Here is a 23,509-nt window from a genome sequence, read left to right as displayed (position 1 = left end):
ATATACATCAGTTAGTAGTAAATGTCCATCAGAGATTTAACAGTGATTGACAGGTCCAATGTCTTTAAGTCCACTAACTCCCATGCAAAGTACTGAAGATGCTTGACTGAGTGCACCATGAGGAAACCGTTGTCAGAGAAACGACCTTGAACTCCAGGTGTGTCCAGCCAGACAAATGGAGCGATGGCGGACGTGCTGAGGGTGATGTTGTAAACTTGGTCTTTCTTCACTATGACTATGTTTGTTACCTGATAAGGAAGAAAAAAAAAATAAGGAAGAACAACCCTCTTTCTAGGATAGAAGATGGGGATTAAAAGGAAATTAAAACAAATTCAAGGCATGTGTATGTATATCATATAGAGGACAAAAATTGAGTTTAAGGTATTTGATCTGTAATTTAATAGTCAATCCATAAATAGCAAAAAAAAAAAAAAAAAAAAAAAAAAAAAAAAAAAAAAAGAAAGAAAAGAAAATTATCTTATTAACAGAGAGTCAAACCAAGGAAATTTGCAAAATTTTATTACATTTTCAACAGTGAAATAGTGTAATTTAAGGTAGTATGGGATACCTCCACGTTATGACGTATTTCCGTTTGAAGTATTGTTTTGATTTGCATGAGTGCTTATTATCGGGTCAAAATTTGTAGATACACCGTTGAAAAGAACACTCTGAAGCCTATTTCAATGCAAGTTCTCACAAGTCGGCATTTTAAGTAAAAACAGACAAAAAAATCACAAGTATATAAATTCACTTATAATTGTACAACGGACATTTAAAAAAGCAAACCCCTGTAAAAGGTAGTTTCAACATTGCTGCTTTTGAACACTTTTAAGCAAAAGCTGCATTTCAATTGTTTGAGTAACTGTACAGCACCTTGTGTGCGGTGAGGCATGGATAAGTGCAATTACTTCACATTGTGCTGAATTATCACCAATCAATTATCACGTTAACCAGAGCTGGACTTTTTTGTTATTTAATTCAAGAAGTAACTGTTTGGTCACAAATCAGCTAGCTGTTGTATATAGTCCCAAAACGTTCAGATGAATGCAATTGCTCTGAACAAGACACGTCCTGGAAAGCGATTGTCCATGCATTGTTTTCAAAACCGCTCAAAGTTGAAAACTACAAAGTGCGATTTTTTTTATGGTTGGGAAAAAATGCTCATCATTTCTAAAATAGCACCCAGGTTTTTTCAACCCTTGGAAAATAAAGAAGGATAACTCTTCCGCTCGGATCTTTCAATTCAAAAAATTTTAAATGCATTTTATATTTTCCATTTATATATATATTTTCAATTTGTTTATTTCACTTTGCTAACATATTAAGATACATTCTTATTGTAGACTTTCATGAAATGTTATCCGTCTGTTTTCAAGAAATAAAGTTTTCCCAGTTTTTTACGCTTATTTTTTGTTGAAAATTAAAAAAATACTAGGACATATTTCTTGTCATTTTTGTTTTTATAAACACTTTATATTAACAAACGCCTGCCTATAATATTAAGCTTATGAAAAAAGAATTATGCAAGAAAAAAAAATCGTTTTTGTATTTCTCATTAAAGTAATAAAAAAATTATTAAAATTACACTTTAATATACTGAAAGGTGGGGGTATTTCAAATCCTTCTAATTTGGGTACATAAATATGTAGGAGAAGTTTCGTTTGGTATCCCATACCACCTTAATAAAAGTGCTATTCTGACACAGTGTGAACGGATATCAAAATGGTATTCTCACAATGTTAGAATATCAGAAGTGCAGCAAAACTCGAGATTTTCCTTCCCTTCATGAATAGTGTTTTACAAAAACTCCTTGGCCTGTTATTGTTTTAAGATAGAGAGAGTAAAGGAACCATCCTAACAGAGACCACTTGTACTACCAAAGTTTCTCCAAATATGTTGTTAAAAATCCAACGTTTTCTATTCTCGCAATCGCTTAGCTATGATGTCTCAACCACTCTACTATGATGTGTTATGAAAAGACGGGGGCAAAGGAAAAATCAAAGAAATTGTAATAAACAGAAAATTAAATGGATATGGAATTTATGCTTTGTTTGTGCTTTGCACTCATGAAAATATAAAGAAAAAAATCCTGTCCCACTAGTGAAATAAATTCCATATTCAACTACAAAACATTGATATCCTCTGTTTATAATTTGTTAAATGTATAGATAACCATGCACATTTGAAGGAAGTTGATTTTATTTTACAAAATTTTCAGGGGGAGATAATTCTAATTATTAATATTGCATGTCTATACACTAAATTTAGTTCATGTTGTTTCTTCTTATAATCTTTTTAACTCATCTTAAAAGCATTATTTTGAATATATAATGAAAATAGCAAATATCCCTCTTTTATACATCGAATATCTTGAATAAGGTTTAAAAACGCACTGACTTATTTATCATTTTAGGTTTTCTCAAAACTGCTCAATTGTTATTAAGAATGTTATAAAAAGAAAGCTTATGTATGAGGACCTGGGTAAAGATATGTTGAGATGTGATAGTCCTGTCTTGTATGTGGTATAGATATGTTGAGATGTGATAGTCCTGTCTTGTATGTGGTATAGATATGTTGAGATGTGATAGTCCTGTCTTGTATGTGGTTCAGATATGTTGAGATGTGATAGTCCTGTCTTGTATGTGGTTCAGATATGTCGAGATGTGATAATCTGGTTTTGTATGTGGTATAGATATGTTGAGATGTGATAGTCCTGTCTTGTATGTGGTTCAGATATGTTGGGATGTGATAGTCTGATTTTGTATGTGGTACAGATATGTTGAGATGTGATAGTCCTGTCTTGTATGTGGTATAGATATGTTGGGATGTGATAGTCCTGTCTTGTATGTGGTACAGATATGTTGAGATGTGATAGTCCTGTCTTGTATGTGGTATAGATATGTTGAGATGTGATAGTCCTGTCTTGTATGTGGTTCAGATATGTTGAGATGTGATAGTCCTGTCTTGTATGTGGTTCAGATATGTCGAGATGTGATAATCTGGTTTTGTATGTGGTATAGATATGTTGAGATGTGATAGTCCTGTCTTGTATGTGGTTCAGATATGTTGGGATGTGATAGTCTGATTTTGTATGTGGTACAGATATGTTGAGATGTGATAGTCCTGTCTTGTATGTGGTATAGATATGTTGGGATGTGATAGTCCTGTCTTGTATGTGGTACAGATATGTTGAGATGTGATAGTCCTGTCTTGTATGTGGTATAGATATGTTGAGATGTGATAGTCCTGTCTTGTATGTGGTTCAGATATGTTGAGATGTGATAGTCTTGTCTTGTATGTGGTATAGATATGTTGAAATGTGATAGTCCTGTCTTGTATGTGGTTCAGATATGTTAAGAGGTGATAGTTGTGTCTTGTATGTGGTTCAGATATGTTGAGATGTGATAGTCCTGTCTTGTATGTGGTTCAGATACATTGAGATGTGATAGTCCTGTCTTGTATGTGGTTCAGATATGTTGAGATGTGATAATCTGGTTTTGTATGTGGTGAAGATATGTTGAGATGTGATAATCCGGTTTTGTATGTGGTACCGATATGTTGAGATGTGATAGTCCTGTCTTGTATGTAGTACAGATATGTTGAGATGTGATAGTCCTGTCTTGTATGTGGTATAGATATGTTGAGATGTGATAGTCCTGTCTTGTATGTAGTACAGATATGTTGAGATGTGATAGTCCTGTCTTGTATGTGGTTCAGATATGTTAAGAGGTGATAGTTGTGTCTTGTATGTGGTATAGATATGTTGAAATGTGATAGTCCTGTCTTGTATGTGGTTCAGATATGTTAAGAGGTGATAGTTGTGTCTTGTATGTGGTTCAGATATGTTGAGATGTGATAGTCCTGTCTTGTATGTGGTTCAGATACATTGAGATGTGATAGTCTGGTTTTGTATGTGGTATAGATATGTTGAGATGTGATAGTCTGGTTTTGTATGTGGTACAGATATGTTGAGATGTGATAGTCCTGTCTTGTATGTAGTACAGATATGTTGAGATGTGATAGTCCTGTCTTGTATGTAGTACAGAAATGTTGAGATGTGATAGTCCTGTCTTGTATGTGGTATAGATATGTTGAAATGTTGAGATGTGATAGTCCTGTCTTGTATGTGGTTCAGATATGTTAAGATGTGATAGTCGTGTCTTGTATGTGGTTCAGATATGTTGAGATGTGATAGTCTGGTTTTGTATGTTTTACAGATATGTTGAGATGTGATAGTCTGGTTTTGTATGTGGTATAGATATGTTGAGATGTGATAGTCCGGTTTTGTATGTGGTATAGATATGTTGAGATGTGATAGTCTGGTTTTGTATGTGGTATAGATATGTTGAGGTGTGATAGTCCGGTTTTGTATGTGGTTCAGATATGTTGAGATGTGATAGTCTGGTTTTGTATGTGGTATAGATATGTTGAGATGTGATAGTCCTGTCTTGTATGTAGTACAGATATGTTGAGTTGTGATAGTCCTGTCTTGTATGTGGTACAGATATGTTGAGATGTGATAGTCCTGTCTTGTATGTGGTATAGATATGTTGAGATGTGATAGTCCTGTCTTGTATGTGGTACAGATATGTTGACATGTGATAGTCCAGTTTTGTATGTGGTATAGATATGTTGGGATGTGATAGTCCTGTCTTGTATGTGGTACAGATATGTTGAGATGTGATAGTCCTGTCTTGTATGTGGTACAGATATGTTGAGATGTGATAGTCCTGTCTTGTATGTGGTACAGATATGTTGAGATGTGATAGTCCTGTCTTGAGATTTATCACAATAACAACAACCCTTTTATTGAGTCCAGGAAAATTGATAAACAAGTAGAAATTTAATGTAGGGTACAAATCTAATTGAAGAATACATGATAAATTTTTTATGTATTTCTATAATCTCCAGATAATCCTGGGTCCCCATCCAGCTCTCTCCAAGAATGGGAGAGGATAATAGATTATGGTCGCGTATTGGATTCAAGGTATGTAAAATTATACATGTACCTGTATATTAGCTTTCTGTACTCCTATCGCACTCTGGAAGATTGAGAGAGTTTGCCAGGCAGTGGGGCCATTTTGTGGGTTGCCAAGGTGATAGTACAGGAAGCAGTTCTGTCGTCTGATACAGCTGGCCTGTTGTAACATATTGTTTATGTTGGCAGAAAACACGAGCTGGGATGTCAAATTCATCTGGAATAAGATGAAGACTTTGGATATTGAAACAATAAAAAAAAAGACTTTCATTATTACTACTACGGTTGAACAATAAACTGCTGTTTCTGAATTTTTCTTTCTGACATACATATAGCCTTGGGTTTTTTAATTTTTTTTGATTCCTTACAATTGGATACATTGGAGAAAGCTAGGAGATTGTAATTTTAAAACATTTATTTTAGGTAATTTCATTTGAAATGCAAGGTTTAGTAAAGCAACTAGTGTACATTATACACACATCTAGAATTACATACTTCTTTTGGGTCTTGACATACATGTACCTTCTCTTCAAGATGCATCAAATAACCAAGTTTAATGATCTTGGTCTCACAATGTGTAAGAAATCCTGATATGATTTGAGTATGAATTGCCAAAAGAAGGTCAAGTTGACCTACATTTGGGTCACAGCACATCTTCCCCTAAAGATGCATCAACTGACAGTGTTTGATGGTCCTCTGTTTCATTGTGTGAAACAAATGACCTGGACAAACAAAACTAAATATTTACATTTGCTACGTTTTTCTACTAAGCCAACTGTGCAATTGATTTGATAGTCATTTTTGTGTATACTCACGCGTAGAAATATACACGGTGAAACTCGCGCTAAAGTGACGTCACAATGAGACTACAGAGACGTAAATAAAAATGTAACGATATAGAGCAGCGAGAAACTCGAATATTGAGTATATTATTGGTGCTTTTAAACTTGTAAATGTAAATACATGTATAAGGAATGTTTTTAAGTTTAGTGTGAATTATTGGTGTGTATATATATGTATATATATGTATATATATAGCGCGCTTCATGAAAAATATGCCTACGTGCAAGTCTGTGTGATTTACACACCAATAACTCACACAAAACTTAAAAAACATTCCTTAACACACAAACAAACTGATGGATGGAAAATGGTATAGCATTATAAAGCCACATAAAAAAAAATTGGTGTTTAAAACCATATATATTACTTTATATAATGTGTTTGAATAATTTCACTTTTTTATCTCATCTAGAGGGTGTCAAGGTATACAGAGGTTCATCTTGTGTTTATTATCATTTAGAAGGTGTCCAAGTATACTGATGTTCATCTTGTTCATGTTAACAGCTGGAAGGTGTCCAGGTATACTGTGGTTCATCTTGTTCTTGTTCACAACTGGAAGGTATCCGGGTGTACTGTTGTTCATCTTGTTCCTGCTCACAGCTAGGAAGTTCCAGATGTAATGAGGTTCATCTTGTTCATGTTCACAGCTGGAAGGTGTTGTCCAGGTGTACTGAGATTCATCTTGTTCCTGTTCATAGCTGGAAGGTGTCCAGGTGTACTGAGGTTCATCTTGTTTATATTCACAGCTGGAAGGTGTCCAGGTGTATTGAGGTTCATCTTGTTCTTGTTCACAACTGGAAGGTGTTCAGGTGTACTGAGATTCACCTTGTTCCTATTTTCAGCTGGTGTACTGAGGTTCATCTTGTTATTATTCGTTTGTTCCTGGAAGGACTGTCCATCCATGTCTTACAGATTACATGTTATTCTCACCTGGAATGGTTGTTTCCATCCATGTCTTATAGATTGCATGTTTTTCTTACCTGTAATGGCTGTGTCCATCCATGTCTTATACATTATACATGTATATTATTCTTACCTGGAATGGTTGTGTCCATGTGTGTAGTGGAGTCAGGTTATCCCAGGAGTACATGGAGATGTACAGTGTACCTGAGACTTGAGCAGTTTGATGGGAGGGATGGAGGTGACCTTGAGGAATAAACAGGAACCCAGCCCTGTTATGACGTGTAGGTACAAACTGTATGTGGTGATTGTGGGCATGTCTCTGTGTATGGATTTTCATTTCGTCCATGCAGATGTAAACTTTGGCATCACCATTCTCCTCGTAAGGTGAGATAAGCATTGGGGAGAAGAAGTGCTGGGCGTAGTAATGCAGCATTTTCCATTTCCCTCCATATTCTGTAAGGATAGAGAAAAATAATTTCACAGAAGAAAGATGTTTACCTATTTTCCTTGCACTGTAAACATGTGAAGAATTATATTAAAAAAAAATCATACTACATAATTCTGTGTGCTGAACCTCTTTTTCTACAGGAAAGTAACAAAATCGCATATTTATTAAATTTTCAACTTCCATCTCTTCACTTATTTGGCTACTACAAGTAAGTTATTCAAGTGCTTGGGTTTAGAATATTGTATGAAATCATTGTTTTTCAAAGAAACTTTGATCAGAGATATTTCCCTAATGCATCCACAGATCTCGTTATTCTTCACAGTCCTGAAGACAAAAGCATCACGTCAGACTACTTTCCTGAAATATCGTGGTGTATTTTACACTTTAAATAAGTATTTATAAAAGGACATGGACATTTATACAAGAATTGTTTTTGATTAGGTATCTTTAAAACAAGAGGCCTAAGGGCCTTGACGGTCACCTGAGTATAAAACAACAATCCATAGAAGATCCATTGAGTATAAAATAAACTGATAGAAGGAGCTTTTGTAAATCTTTGATTGTCCATTGTGGCCCCACCCTATCCCCAGAGTTCAGAGTCATGATTTAAACAAATTTGAATCTATACTACCTGATGCTTCCATGTAAATATAACCAATCATGGCTTTGCTGTTCTTGAGAATAGAATTTTTTCAAGATTTTTCCTACATATTCCAATGTAAAACTTTCATTGTCCATTGTGGCCCACCCTACCAGTTTTAACAAACTTGAATCTACACTACCTGAAGATGTTTCCACATTTCATCTTTCTTGGCCCAGTGGTTCTGGAGAAGAAGATTTTTCCAATGTATTCCCATGTAAAACATTGATCATCCATTGTGGTCATGCCCTACCCCTGGGGGTCATGATTTGAACAAACTTGAATCTACACTACCTGAGGATGTGTCCAGATAAGTTTCATTTTTCTTGGCCCCGTGGTTCTGGAGAAGAAAATTTAAAAAAAAAAATTTCTATGTATTTCTATGTAAAATCATCAAAATGACTAATCATTGCTTTGCAGTTCTTGAGAAGAAATTTTCCTATCTATTCCTATGTAAGACTTTGATCCTCCATTGTGGCCCCGTCCTACCCTTGGGGGGTCAGGATTTGAACAAACTTGAATCTATGTATACACTACCTGAGGATGCTTACAAATAAATATGACCAATAATGGCTTTGTTGTTCCTGAGAAAAAGATTTTAAAAGATTTTTCCTATATATTTCTATGTAAAACTTTGATCGTCCATTGTGGCCCCATTGCACCCTACCCCCAGATTTGAACAAACTTGAATCTACACTACCTGGGATGCTTCCATATAAATATGACTCATCATGACTTTGCTGTTCTTGAGAAAAAGATTTTTAAAGATTTTTCTTATATATTTCTATGTAAACTTTGATCATCCATTGTGGCCCCGCCCTACCCCCGGGGGTCATGATTTGAACAAATTTGAATCTACACTATCTGAGGGTGCTGCCATATAAATATGACCAATCAGGGCTTAGCTGTTCTTGAGAAGAAGATTTTTAAATATTTTTCCTATATACCTCTATGTAAAACTTTGATCGTCCATTGTGGCCCCACCCTACCCCTGGGGGTCATGATTTTAACAAACTTGAGTCTACACTACCTGATGATGTTTCCATATGAGTTTCATCTTACCTGGTCCAGTGGTTCTTGAGAAGAAGATTTTTAAAAGATACCATGAATTTTTCACAAATTCTTAATTATCTCCCCTTGAAAGAAGTTGTGGCCCTTCATTTGAATAAACTTGAATCATCTTTACCCAAGGATAGTTTGTGGCAAGTTTGGTGGAAATTGGCCCAGTGGTTCTTGAGAAGAAGTTGAAAATGTGAAAAGTTTACGCATGACGCACACCCTCACACCGACGGACGAAAACAGATAGCAATAGGTCACCTGAGTGACTCAGGTGACCTAAAAATATATTTGCTTGCCCTCTCTTGACTAAGGGTGAAAATTTTGGGTAGGTATAAGTACATGTAAGTAGGGAAAAAATTATTTTTTTCCGAAATTTTTTAAGATCGATGCTTAATTTTCAAAATGTATTGAAATTGAAGACTTCCTGGTTACTGTAAACCAACTATTATTCACGTCAACTTTTATTCGCGATTCATCAGTTTGAAATCAATCCGCGATGATTAATTTTCGCGACTGAGGAAACATTCTCTACAAATACAAAACAAAGTAAATGGTTTGCGACAATTAATATTCGCAAGTTAAGTAGGTCGCGAAACTAGCGAATATTTCTCACTTGCAAATAAAAGTTGGTTTACAGTATTACAAGCAACACCAGTACCTATGGAGGCCCATGTTGGGGCCTGCCAGATATCATTTAGCTGCCAGTACATGGCCCCCATTGTGTTGCCCCTTCCCATGTTGTCTAGTCTGTTTTGCCAGCGGCGGTAATGTTCTGTCTCTGTTTTAATGGCAACAGCCTGATCAATCTACAAGAAATATATCAAAGTAATTCTAAGTAAAATTATTTCACTAAGGAAACCAATGAGATAAAAAAAGATTAATTTTACTCCAAATGAAGTGTTCTTTATTAAATATATGGTAAAGTTGTATAGGGATGTTCTCTGGATTTGTCATACAGTATTTCCTTTCTAAATTTCATCTTTAAATTCATATGTAAGAGTTATATCCCTTTATAATGTAACTCCAGTGAACTTAATATTAATCCTTGTCATCTCTGTCTTTAGAGGTAGAGATTTCTTTTATCAAATAGAATTTTTCATATGGAATATCTTAAAAACATTTAAATTATTTCACTTTGCTGACAGCTGAATAATGTTGCCTCTGGGTCAACAGATATATAAATTCAATAAAGGTGAAATCATAAATATAAAAACTGACTAGAACTGAAGGTTGATAAGATTTTATCCAGAATATAACATGTAATTAACCCTGAACTAGTTACCTGGGTGACATAAATGGTGTCCTTGAACTTTTGTTTCTTATCTGGGGCGTTAGGGAGGTTCAGGTATAGGATGACCTCTGTCATAAGCTGTACGTTACCTGACAACAAAGGAAGGGTACTAGTTCAAAGTGTCAAGAACCAGTTCACACATAGCCTTCATGTTTCTGTGAACTTTATTAGAACTGTTGAATTTTAGGTATTTTAGGAGACTGGTACATATTCAAAGTTCATTGCCCTTGCTCACAGTCATAGCAATATTCAATGAATCAGATAGTGAAAGATCAATTTGAGAAATTAAGATGCTAAAATGTAAAAAGCTGATATGAAAAATATTTAGCATACCAATTCTTTCAAAGGAAAGTTTAAAACTGCCCAAATGGTTATACATGAATATATCTGCCATTATTTACAATAGATTTTCTCACCGAGTGGATGATGTTGCCGATGTTCACTCATGTCTGACCAGAAATCTAGGTCATCCTCAGCGTAAACTTTTGCCAATGTCTCGTAAGATGGGAGGGACTGAAGTCCGTACTCTGAGGCCAATCTCGGGACTCTATATACACTGGAGTCAAAGAACGGGTCTAGGTAACGGTAATCATGGACTGAAAAATAAAAAGAAGGGTTCATTTACAATAACTTATAAGATAGAAATCTTTAAAATGATACACCATTAAATTTTATTTAATTTTTTTAAATCATAAAAGATTATTTTTTTCTACACATTTTTTCCTTGCTTTTCATGATTTGACAACTTAAACTTTTACTAATTTTTTTTTTTTTTACAGATTTTAAAAGTATACTGAATATGCATGTAAAAAAAAAATTAATTTGGTTGTTACTGTTTTTTTTTTTTTGTTCACTTAATAATGTCAAATACAGGGAGACATGCATTTATTTTGAATTAAATATGTATCATAGACTACTGTAAATGTACATAAAATTAGTGCAGTCAAAATTAAGTGTAGTCTGCATCAGTGACCATAATTATCATAAACCTTAATGAGGTTGGATCCTGATATTTAAAGTCTTAAACTTTTTTTGTCAAGTATATTTTTAGTTTCTACACACATAGCTTAATTAAAAATCAAAAACCAAAAATGGGGGTCTATATGCTTCTTTCGGTGCTACAGTACATTTAATATGACCTTCTTGCACTGAAATTTGTGTCTTATTCAAAAATCACATCTTCGACATTTTCCCTCCAATGTTTTTATCCAAATAAATCATGGAACAAAATAAACTATTAGTCTATTTTAAAAAAGACACTTTAAAATTGTAACTAAGAAGAAAGTTTCAAATTGCTTCGCATAATCAATTATTTGACCTTTCTGCACTCAAAAAATGTGATTTTTTTGGCATTAAAAATTTAACAAGCAAGAAAATTATTTTAAAGTCTTAAACTTTTGCTGAATTTAGGCAGATTGATCAAAGTTATCTTATATATTCAGAAAAGAAAAACAAAAGTGGGGGTCTATGATGTAAATCTTTAGATATTACTAAAAAGTGTTAATTTTATGTTAAAATTGGCTAATTTTTTTCTTGGACTTTCAGAATATATTTACTATATTTGTCACAATATAATGAAAGAATTCAAAAGAAATAATTTAATAGATATTTCAGAACCAGCATAAAACATTTCACTGCAAAAAAAAAAAACAGCTCTGTCTGTGTGCAACCAGCATGGAAAAATAGGAATCTAAACTAAGCAGTACTGTATATATTTCAAAGGGAAAAATTTATCATTTTCTCCTTAAAAGCCTTCCACCACAAAATAAAGTCCCTGGCTTAATCCTATTTGAATGGAATTTAATCGCAGTTTTTTCATTGGATATAGTTTAATTTGCATTGTAGAATCCAGATTTAATGTTTGAACTTAAAAATGGTGCAGAATTTTATAAATAAAGTTCCAGGCCAAAATCTGCTCAAAAGCTCAGGATCGAACCTCCTTAATTAGCAAATTTGGATCTAAGTGGATAAAGTTTAACATTTTTAAACTAAATATTGCTGCATTTTTTAAGTATCTCATAACATACTGTCTCCATAGAGCTCACTCCACGGTTGCTTAGCGACGAATCCCTCCTGTAGACTCTGGATCCCGTTACTGGGGCTGGACATGATAAAGGGATGAGTAGTGTCCTCTGTCTGGACGATGGGCTGTATTGTGTCATGATACAGAGTCACATAGTCATTATAATACAGAGTAAAGTTTACATCTGTATTGTACCTACAAGAACCCAAAGTTTACATCTGTATTATAACTCCTAAAACCCAAAGTAAGTTTACATCTGTATTATATCTATAAAAGACCGAAGTTTACATCTATATTATACCTACAAAAGCACAAAGTGTACATCTGTTTTATAACTACAAAAACCTAAAGTTTACATCTGTATTATAACTACAAAAACCCAAAGTTTACATCTGTATTATAACTACAAAAGACCGAAGTTTACATCTGTATTATAACTACAAAAGACCGAAGTTTACATCTGTATTATAACTACAAAAGACCGAAGTTTACATCTGTATTATAACTACAAAAGACCGAAGTTTACATCTGTATTATAACTACAAAAACCCAAAGTTTACATCTGTATTATAACTACAAAAGACCGAAGTTTACATCTGTATTATAACTACAAAAGACCGAAGTTTACATCTGTATTATAACTACAAAAGACCGAAGTTTACATCTGTTTTATACCTACAAAAACCTAAAGTTTACATCTGTATTATAAATACAAAAACCCAAAGTTTACATCTGTATTATAAATACAAAAACCTAAAGTTTACATCTGTATTATAAATACAAAAACCCAAAGTTTACATCTGTATTATAAATACAAAAACCCAAAGTTTACATCTGTATTATAAATACAAAAACCCAAAGTTTACATCTGTATTATAAATACAAAAACCTAAAGTTTACATCTGTATTATAACTACAAAAACCCAAAGTTTACATCTGTATTATACCTACAAAAGACCGAAGTTTACATCTGTTTTATACCTACAAAACCTAAAGTTTACATCTGTATTATAACTACAAAAACCTAAAGTTTACATCTGTATTATAACTACAAAAACCCAAAGTTTACATCTGTATTATAACTACAAAAGACCGAAGTTTACATCTGTTTTATACCTACAAAACCTAAAGTTTACATCTGTATTATACCTACAAAAGCCCAAAGTGTACATCTGTTTTATACCTACAAAACCTAAAGTTTACATCTGTATTATAACTACAAATGCCCAAAGTTAACATCTGTATTATACCTACAAAAAACCAAAGTTTACATCTGTATTAAACCTAAGAAAGCCCAAAGTTTACATCTGTATTAAACCTAAGAAAGCCCAAAGTTTACATCTGTATTATATCTATAAAAGCCCAAAGTTTACATCTGTATTAAACCTAAGAAAGCCCAAAGTTTACATCTGTATTAAACCTAAGAAAGCCCAAAGTTTACATCTGTATTAAACCTAAAAAAGCCCAAAGTTTACATCTGTATTATACCTATAAAACCCAAAGTTTACATCTGTATTAAACCTAAGAAAGCCCAAAGTTTACATCTGTATGATACCTAAAAAAGCCCAAAGTTTACATCTGTATTAAACCTAAAAAAGCCCAAAGTTTACATCTGTATTATACCTATAAAAACCCAAAGTTTACATCTGTATTAAACCTAAAAAAGCCTAAAGTTTACACCTGTACATGTATTATATACAAAATAACACCCAAAGTTTACATCTGTTTTTATATCTACAAAATAAAAATCCAAACTATATAGCCATCCTATATTCTATAAATTATAGCTGAGTTTTATTGTACTACATGTACATGTAGCCACATTAGCTTTTTCATTTGTTTGTTTTAGTAAAACAACTTTGGGAATTTCCAATCCAATTTTTATTTTTTTGAAGAAGCAAAAAGAAATTTAAAAGACAAGGAAATTATTTTTAGCAATGGACATGTCACAACCACTTTCAAAAGCAGAAGGGGCACTAGACACTCTCCTCACTTAGAGGCCTGCAATGTGGAAGTAAAGTAAAATGAGATTACCAGCTTTGTCTTAGAGCTTTCTCGTTCTCATTATTTCCGCTCCATACCAGAAGTGAAGCATGGGACTTAAGTCTCCTAACCTGAAAATAGAATAAGAATATGGGATGTTCAGAATATAACAACAGTACAATACACATCAAATTGATTTTTAAGGAATACCAGGTAATTATCCTTTAATTTTCTTTTTCATAAAGCCCTTGGGCTAACCACCATACATCCCTCCTTCCTTTTGATAACTGTACATACTGTTATGTGATCACACTCACTTAAATATGGGATGCTAATAAAGCAAGTTAATATCATTTGTTGTAAAAGTGATTTCCATTATAGATTCTTCAATAATAGCACTCTCTACCATTGGCTCATACATGCACCTCTGTCTTTGGCTCACGTGTATTACAGTGATAAGCAATAGCAATAGTGTGTTTGTTTTAATTCTTAAGAATTAAATGCCTGCACTAATGTTAGTCCTTAAAGGTAGATATTTACTAAATAGATCTAAAATTATTAGTTTAATTCAAAATAACCATAGGAATATAATGATTTTTACTTCATGTCAAAAATCCTGACGTGAGCCCATTGCAGAGGTGTCTGAGAGAGGAATGAACAACAACTCTGCAATGGAGATTGCAATAATAGATGCTGCAAAATTGTCTTGTTCACTTATTATTATCTGCCTTTGAAGTGTTATTACTGTAAATGCAGAAATATTCATTGAGGATTTAATTTCAATTCTTTCGTTGTTAACTATTAGCAACAAAATTAAATCCCACTTGAATTTTTTATATGACCATATATTGAATAGGGTTACTTTCGTGACAACGAAATTTAATGCTCACGAAACCTTTTTAGATGACAAATTAACAAAATATTATCCCTATGAAAATTTGTGCTTCTACAGTATCTCCCTTTGTTGTGGTATTATCTCCCTTTGCTGTGGTATTATCTCCTTTTATTGTATTATTATCTCCCTTTGTTTTGTTATTTTCTCCCTTTGTTGTGTTATTGTCTCCCTTTGCTTTTTATTGTCTCTCTTTGTTTTGTTATTGTCTCCCTTCGTTGTGTTATTATCTCCCTTTCTTTTGCTGTTAATGTCTCCCTTTACCTGTTGTGTGATTTCCTCCCTGACTGTGGACAGAAACTGTGGATCTGTTGGATACATGGCACAACCAAACATAAAATCCTGCCAAATCAGGATTCCCAGCTCATCTGCTAGATCATAAAACTCATCTGACTCATAAACCTGTAAAATACATCTACCAGATCATAAAAGTCATCTGACTCATAAACCTGTAAAAAAATCCAATAAAAGTGAGAGCCACTTCTTACCCAAATAAACTAAAACATATGAAACAATAGGCCCATGGGCCACAACGCTCACCTGAGTAACTTTGCCCTTGCTGTTTTTCACTTGATTTCCCACCCCCCTTTTGTAGTACTATTGTGGCCCCGCCCTACCCCCAGGGGTCATGATTTGAACAATTTAGAATCTGCACTACCCAAGAATGCTTCCACATAAGTTTCAGTCTTTCTGGCCCTGTGGTTCTTGAGAAGATTTTTAAAGATTTTTACTACATATCTCAATGTAAAACTTGAATTCCCTATTGTGGCCTTGCCCTACCCCCAGGGGTCATGATTTGAACAATTTAGAATCTGCACTACCCCAGAATGCTTCCACATAAGTTTCAGCCTTTCTGTCCCATTGGTTCTTGAGAAGAAGATTTTTAAAGATTTTTACTACATATTTCAATGTAAAACTTAGATTCCCTATTGTGGCCCTGCCCTACCCCCCGGGGTCATGATTTGAGCAATTTAGAATCTACACTACCCAAGGATGCTTCCACATAAGTTTAAGCTTTTCTGGCCCAATGGTTCTGGAGAAGAAGATTTTTTAATGACCCCACCCAATATTTGTGTTTTCTTGATTATCTCCCCTTTGAAGGGGACTTGGCCCTTCATTTTAACAATTTAAACTCCCCTTCACCCAAGGATGCTTTGTACCAAGTTTGGTTAAAATTGGCCAAGTGGTTCTTGAGAAGAAGTTGAAAATGTGAAAAGTTTACAGACGGACGGACAGACGGACGGACGACGGACAACAGGTGATCAGAAAAGCTCACTTGAGCTTTCAGCTCAGGTGAGCTAAAAATACAGTTAAGACACTCCCTTACTACAGCTAGCATCCGTGTGAAGATTTTAGACATCAAATACTCAGTTTTGTAGCAGGTAGACTGATGGACAACAGACAACTTACTTAACCTTTCTATGCCCCATGGGATGCATGAGGCCATAGCAAGCACCTTATCATTGCATATGATGTGTGGTCTCCAGCAATTAGATATAAATGTATTGGTGGTGACTCAATCTCAGTCGTCAATATGTTTATCATGCTTTCCCAGAATTAATTAGTGGTAACTCTCAGTTGAATTTAACATTGCTTTTCCCAACTTGTTAGTGATCATGCTCATATGAATGTTTACATGCCCCTTATGAAGAAGTTAAAGCAAAGTTACCCCTCCTCCCCAGACTCTCATTGACTTTATGTGAGTTCATGTAGACGTCCCTCACTTACTAAAGTAGATTTACCCCTCCCTCACTGACTAAAGCAGACTTACCCCTCCCTCACTGAAGCAGACTTACCCCTCCCTCACTGACTAAAGCAAATTTACCCCTTCCTCACTGTCTGAAGCAGACTTACCCCTCCCTCACTGACTAAAGCAGACTTACCCATCCCTCTCTGACTGAAGCAGACTTACCCCTCCCTCACTGACTGAAGAAGACTTACCCCTCCCTCACTGAAGCAGACTTACCCCTCCCTCACTAACTGAAGCAAACTTACTCCTCCTTCACTGACAGAAGCAAATTTACCCCTCCCTCACTAACTGAAGCAGACTTACCCTTCCCTCACTGACTGAAGCAGACTTACCCCTACCTCTGATTGAAGCAGACTAACCCCTCCCTCACTGACTGAAGCAGACTTACCCCTCCCTCACTGACTAAAGAAGTCTTACCCTTCCCTCACTGAAGCAGACTTACCCATCCCTCACTGACTGAAGCAGACTTACCCATCCCTCACTGACTGAAGCATACTTACCCCTCCCTCTCTGACTGAAGCAGACTTACCCCCCTCACTGACTGAAGAAGTCTTACCCCTCCCTCACTGAAGCAGACTTACCCCTCCCTCACTGACTAAAGCAGACTTACCCATCCCTCTCTGACTGAAGCAGACATACCCCTCCCTCACTGACTGAAGAAGACTTACCCCTCCCTCACTGAAGCAGACTTACCCCTCCCTCACTGACTGAAGCAGACTTACTCCTCCTTCACTGACAGAAGCAGACTTACCCCTCCTCCCCAGACTCTCATTGAGTTCATGTGGACATCCCTTGCTGACTGTAGCAGGTTCTGAAGTCTGTCCTTTGTAATTCTCTCCTGGAAACTGTCAGCAGGAATCCAGTTACTTCCCTTGAGGAAGACTGGTACACCATTAATTTTGAAATAAAAGGATCTACCTAAAACAGATGAAAAATCAGTACTCAGATAATAGTAAGCAAGGATGCCTCATCTTCCAGAAATTTATGTACATTTATTTTTTTAAATTCAGCACATAAATGGTAAAAAATCCATCAAAACATTTGGCTCTGGCCTTTTCACAACATTAAACTAATATTGTTTTCTTGAAATTGTATTCTTTCAATATGAAAAATGACTTTCCAACACTTAGATATTTTTAATTAAGTTTTAAGTGTCTTAATTTTGAGTGATATTTCATCTTAATCTTGTTTTTAAACCTTGATTTGGATCCCCAGACACAAAATCCTGTACTAGTTCCACAGTTTTGAATCCAATGGTGATTTTTTTTGCTGACATGCTGCGACCGTCAGCACTGGTAAAGAAGGCGTAGAGTTTGTACAAATTCTGCTCTCCATAACCATTAGGCCACCACTCCCTGATTTCCAGGTTCTGGTTAGAAATAAATAACTCAAAATGCTATGCACAATAAGTTACAAAATACTATCATTCCAATAACAGCATGTCACTTTGATCTAGCATGCTAAAACGATAATCATCATATTTCTTATTACACTGAACCCCAACATCCAATCAATGAGTAATAAGGTGATCTTTTTTACAAATTTTTACCTTTCTTGATCTAGCCAACTGGCATGCTGTTATTGGAATGATAGTGTATTGATATGTATTGGAAAGTTATATTTTACATAACTTAGCTTTTATGATACAACAGGAGCATATTACTTACATGAATATTCATTTATACCCCGTATGATCAATAATGAATTACTTCTTCTTATTAAGAACTTCATTTTCAAGTCAATTTTGAGAAGTTATGTGAAAATGAAATTGCTACAAATACTTGTAAGATGTCATTTACAGTACCGGTAACTGTTATTCAGCCATGAAACCAGGACTTCAGCAAGTCATGGTTTCATCCAGATTTACTGCATTCAAAACAACTAAAACATGCTGAGAAAAAATAGTTTCTTTATCATGGTAGTTAAGAAAAGCCTGCAGAAAACAAATGATTAATCAAAAATGTACTGTATGGGTCCTAAATTCAGAGCATTAAAAATTTATGGCAGGGATTGTTTGGTGCAAACACAAATTATCAATTAATCTGTATACAGTTAAACTTTGATATCTCAAACTGTGATATCTCGAATACTACGGATATGTTGAAGTGATTTAGGACTTTAGAACAAAGTCCTAACCACTTATTCTCTAGGTATTTTACCTTTGATATCTCAAATTCCCAGACATCTCAAAATATTTCCTTGGTCCCATCAAATTTGAGATAATGATGTATGCCTGTATTTATTTACTTTATGTATATCTAATATAAAATCATATTTTGTCTGTATTCATAAATTAGCACACAACAAATTGCATTTATAGTGTCCAAATACAAATCCTGGAAAAATAAAAAGTTGTATATTATCTAGACTAATTTTTTTTTATCATAAATTAAATACATTTTTACACATGTGCACATATAATTTATTGTTATAATATATCATTATAAAATTGCCTACAAAAATATGTGCTATAATTCTCAGCTATGTGTTATATATAGACCTTACCTTGCTGATAGTTACTCTCTGCTTCAGTTTGTTGTTCTGCTGAGTGAGGGAGACATTCTGTTTGGTTCCTATACTTGTAATGTCCAGCTGAATCTCAATGGACCCCTCCACTGACTCGCTGTTTGGGATGTCCAGGTGAACTTCAGTATCAATGACCCAAGATCCATCAGCTTCTATATGTTGACAACAAAAGAGACAGCGAGAGTCAAAGACATTTTAAATGGTGAATATTTTAAATGAAAAAAAATTTGCAAGGCCAAGATAAACCCCAAAATAAAAAAAAATTAGAAACAAATCAACCAAGTTTAAGTTTGATGTAACTGTGGAATCATTAAAATTGATGGGGGCCAATTTTCGTGGATTGCCTAAATTTTACAGGTTCTAGGGGACAATATAATTTTGAGCATTCATTCATATCTACAAAAGAAGAGATTACTCTAAAACCCCAATTATCAATCTGTTGAGGATGTGAATTCATGGATGTAGGCTACCCACAAATTCCATGAATATTTGGCCACCATGAAATCAAATGATTCCACATTAAAATGCATTCTGTACAGAGTTTCAAAAAATAGCAAATGTAAAATTGACAGAATGAGATCACAAAGTTTATCAGAGTAGTATTTATCAACAAAGACTTTTATTCATTTCATTTTTATTGTGCTTTATGCACATGAATGGATGACTCTCCCCATATCACTAAGATCAGCTTCAGCCAAGCTATACAAAATGGGAAAGCAAAGCTTAAACTTGAGATATAAATGCAATTATTTTGATGCTAAGCAATGAATTGTGCAGTAAATTTTGAGATGTTTTTCACCAATACCTTTACGAGTCTCTGCAGTGAAATAACGAATGGTTGATGTGTTGAAAGACTCAATATAAATATCTCGCCTAAGAATCAATAACAAAAAGAAAATAAAACATAAAATTAATGAATTAAATTTTAAACAAATGTTGATAAAGACATTACTTTGTTACTAGACTGAATCTCACTAATTTATTCTGCTGATGTGAAATGTATCTAGGGGCAATGTCTAGGAAAGAGATTAAGTCTATACAGCCAACAGATAATGAAGACAGTGCATTTATCCATGCCTGTCAATGAGATGTGATCTGGCTCTTTGGATCAAGACTCTATGGTTATAATGACAAATTCATTATACACCACTCTATATTATATATATTAGCTGAATATAAGAGAAATTTTTGGGATTGATTATTTAACATTTACTTATTCAAAGAACAAATTTTCATGGAATTTTTTTTTCATGCGCAAGAAAAAAACATCATATGTATTGTATACTATGTCATCAGTTTCAGAGAGGGGTGATTGATTAAAAAGCCCACAGTGTGGAGATCTGATCTCACCATCACCTGATTGTGTGAAATCAACATTAAAATTGAGTGATACACAGATGGGTATACAATAAAAGTAAAATTCAAAAAATTTAGCGTATTATACCAAGGAAAACTTGAGATAAATCATTGTTGAAAACGAAGCTTTTAATCAATCATAAAGTTATCTCTCTTTGAAGAACTAAGCTGACTTACTTATTTTCTACATTGTGTTACATTTAAATACATGTACACTGTAGTTAAAATTAAAACCTTTTAGAATTTTTTGACCCTTAAATTTTACAGTGTCATTATATACCAAATTCCCTGTATAGAAAAAAATGGCCCTGCCTTCCAAATCCTCTGTATAAAGAAAGATGGCCCTGTCGATCAAATCCTTTGTATAGAGAAAGATAGCCTTGCCTACCAGATCTACTATACAAAGAAAGATGGCCATGCCTATCAAATCTTCTGTATACAAAAAGTGGGTCCTGCCTACCAAATTCCTTGGGTGGGGAATGAAGGTCCCCAGTCCCAGCTGAATGAGCACTGTTCTTTCCTGATCATATTAACGTGACATTCCCCCTTATACTGGGGGACAGGACAGGCCGGAGGGATGAGATAACTGTGGTTTGAGGCCAGGTTCTGGGCCCAATTCACAGCTGATGTAAATGACACTTGAATCAAGTTTTCCCCCTCCTGAAAGAAAAAAAAATTGATTGCAGACATTAGAGTTTTAAAGCTGGAAATTTCATTTCCTTTTTTTCGCTTTTGTTCCCCCTTATAATAGAAAATTCAACTTTATATGTAAAACTGTTTAGTGCCATTTTTAACCATACATATATATAAAATTTAACTTTGATTTATAATAGAGTAAAACTACCTACAATGATGTAAGGTTTGATGTCCATATCATATCTGAGGAACATGTTATCCGTCTCCCCCACAAGATGACCATTGATCATAACCATGGCAAAAGTGTCCAGTCCCTCACTAACCAACTTTACATTGATCATTGACATCATTTCTGATGTTACTGTAACAGAAAAATCTTCCTCTGGTTAAACGTGTTTCACAAACACAAAATGTTTCTGTCCTCATGTATGGAATTAAATATTATACATTTATGTGATATATCATGGAAGTACATGCTTTCACTTTTGACCCAATTTCTGCAAAATGCATCTGTTTGTCCATCAAATCTTGTACTCTATCTTTAAAAATCAGGTTAAAACAAACACTTTCAGATTTTTGCAAAATCAGTTTCCTGTTACCATGGTTACATGTATGTATGTATTACATAATTATCGCATTGTGGATGTAAATGAAATACCATTAACTACTCATTTTGATGCATTTTCTAAGGATTCTAATAGAAATCCTGTCTGATAGTTAAAAGTATTGCCAGTTTTACATGTCAAATTTTAACATTACATCTCATAATGCCCTACCATTAAACACCCTGCTGTATGTCCAGTCCTCTCGACCAATCCAGCGATACTTAAGGTCATTGTCACGGTAATATGGATCCTGGATTACGTTGTTATCTATCAGAGCAGTATACATACTGCCTGGGACCTTCCCAGTAATGTTGATATTCTCTGAATAAAGTTTACAGTATAAGGTACATTACAAATCAGAACAACATGTACTAGCAATAGAGTACCATATAACAGGTTACTGTAGACATATTTTTTTTCCTCATGAGATTAATTTACGCCATGTATGCAGCCACCAATTTTCCACAAATTTGTTATTTATAAAATATCTTCTTAAGCCACACAAGACATGCAAGAACAAAAAAAAATATCTAGTATAAATAATAATTTTCTATATTTTGTATAAATAACTATTTTTGACATCTTTTTGAAATTCAAAATAGACTACACAGGACATTTAGGATATTATCGGAACTGTAAAAGTTTAAGTAGCAACAGGTACAGCAAATCAATATCTGTTATCTCTGATAAATTATTCAAATTGTAAACAAAAACGGGACAGCAATCACAAGAAGTACTTATTTAAAAAAAAAAAATTCGCTCTGTAAATGCACTTGAACTGCAAATGCAATAAAAGCCATATTTACTTTGTTCATTTGACACTATCCAAGCTCCATTTAAACTTGTCGTAATTACACATGCACCTATTGAAATCAACCCTCCAAACCATGCAACACTAAGAGTCGACATCTCGATATCATGTGACTTTCAACAATAATTTCGAGCCCGATAATTATGTTTCATCAATCAAAGTACTGAAAGTGTTAATAGGAGTTCAGAAAGATGGACTGTACACAGTACAGAGAATTATTATCAGACATCCAAAAACAAATGGGATGGCGAAGCTGTTAAGAGTTGGTTAAAGAGTGAATTTCCATTGTACACAATGTGCACGTCTGTAACCCTATAATCCACACACACACACACACAAAATTAAATAAAGTAAAAAAAAGAAATAGACTGTTATTGAAATAAGGTATCATTTTAAAACTTTTATCGGCATGTAAATACGGGTTAGTCATGTGATCAAATCCCATAGTTACATTTGTGACTGATTTATTACAAATAGTTGGGTCCGATAGTTTTTTTAAAAAAAAATCATAATATTGATTTATTTTTTCAAACCTCAACGGTATAAATTGAATCGCAGGACTGTTAAGGCGTACTACGAATAAATCAACGGAATATACACATGCATAAATACATACCTTTTTAAACTGAATTTATTTTTGTAAAGCTACTATATTATCACATGACTTTAATTCTAATTGAAATAACATTGTATACCCTGCTCTGTACGGAATTTAGTTTGGTCACGTTATTTGACAGTCACGTGATTAATGCATGTAATGTGTAC

The 23,509-nt window shown here is 34.2% G+C and overlaps 1 protein-coding gene across 1 annotated transcript; it reads right to left on the bottom strand.

Moving 5' to 3' along the window:
- Positions 1 to 7: 7 nt before the first annotated feature.
- Positions 8 to 22,840, bottom strand: LOC133186780 (beta-mannosidase-like). Its single transcript, XM_061322085.1, has 17 exons — positions 22,740 to 22,840; positions 22,105 to 22,254; positions 21,541 to 21,689; positions 21,153 to 21,352; positions 20,142 to 20,209; positions 19,316 to 19,488; positions 18,008 to 18,179; positions 17,562 to 17,728; positions 15,325 to 15,462; positions 14,220 to 14,299; positions 12,190 to 12,380; positions 10,579 to 10,758; positions 10,154 to 10,251; positions 9,530 to 9,677; positions 6,858 to 7,177; positions 5,010 to 5,195; positions 8 to 248 (listed from the first exon to the last, which is right to left on the bottom strand). The coding sequence occupies exons 2-17, from the start codon at positions 22,217 to 22,219 to the stop codon at positions 12 to 14; spliced, it is 2,622 nt and encodes an 873-aa protein (XP_061178069.1). The 5' UTR covers positions 22,220 to 22,254; positions 22,740 to 22,840; the 3' UTR covers positions 8 to 11.
- Positions 22,841 to 23,509: the final 669 nt, after the last annotated feature.

Source organism: Saccostrea echinata, unplaced genomic scaffold, assembly GCF_033153115.1.
Source record: "Saccostrea echinata isolate AGI-Se365-2 ecotype Australia unplaced genomic scaffold, CSIRO_AGI_Sech_v1 ptg000014l, whole genome shotgun sequence".
Classification (NCBI taxonomy): Eukaryota; Metazoa; Mollusca; class Bivalvia; order Ostreida; family Ostreidae; genus Saccostrea; species Saccostrea echinata.
The sequence above is the reverse complement of the archived record's forward strand: the minus strand, read 5'-3'. Positions and strand labels throughout refer to the sequence as shown.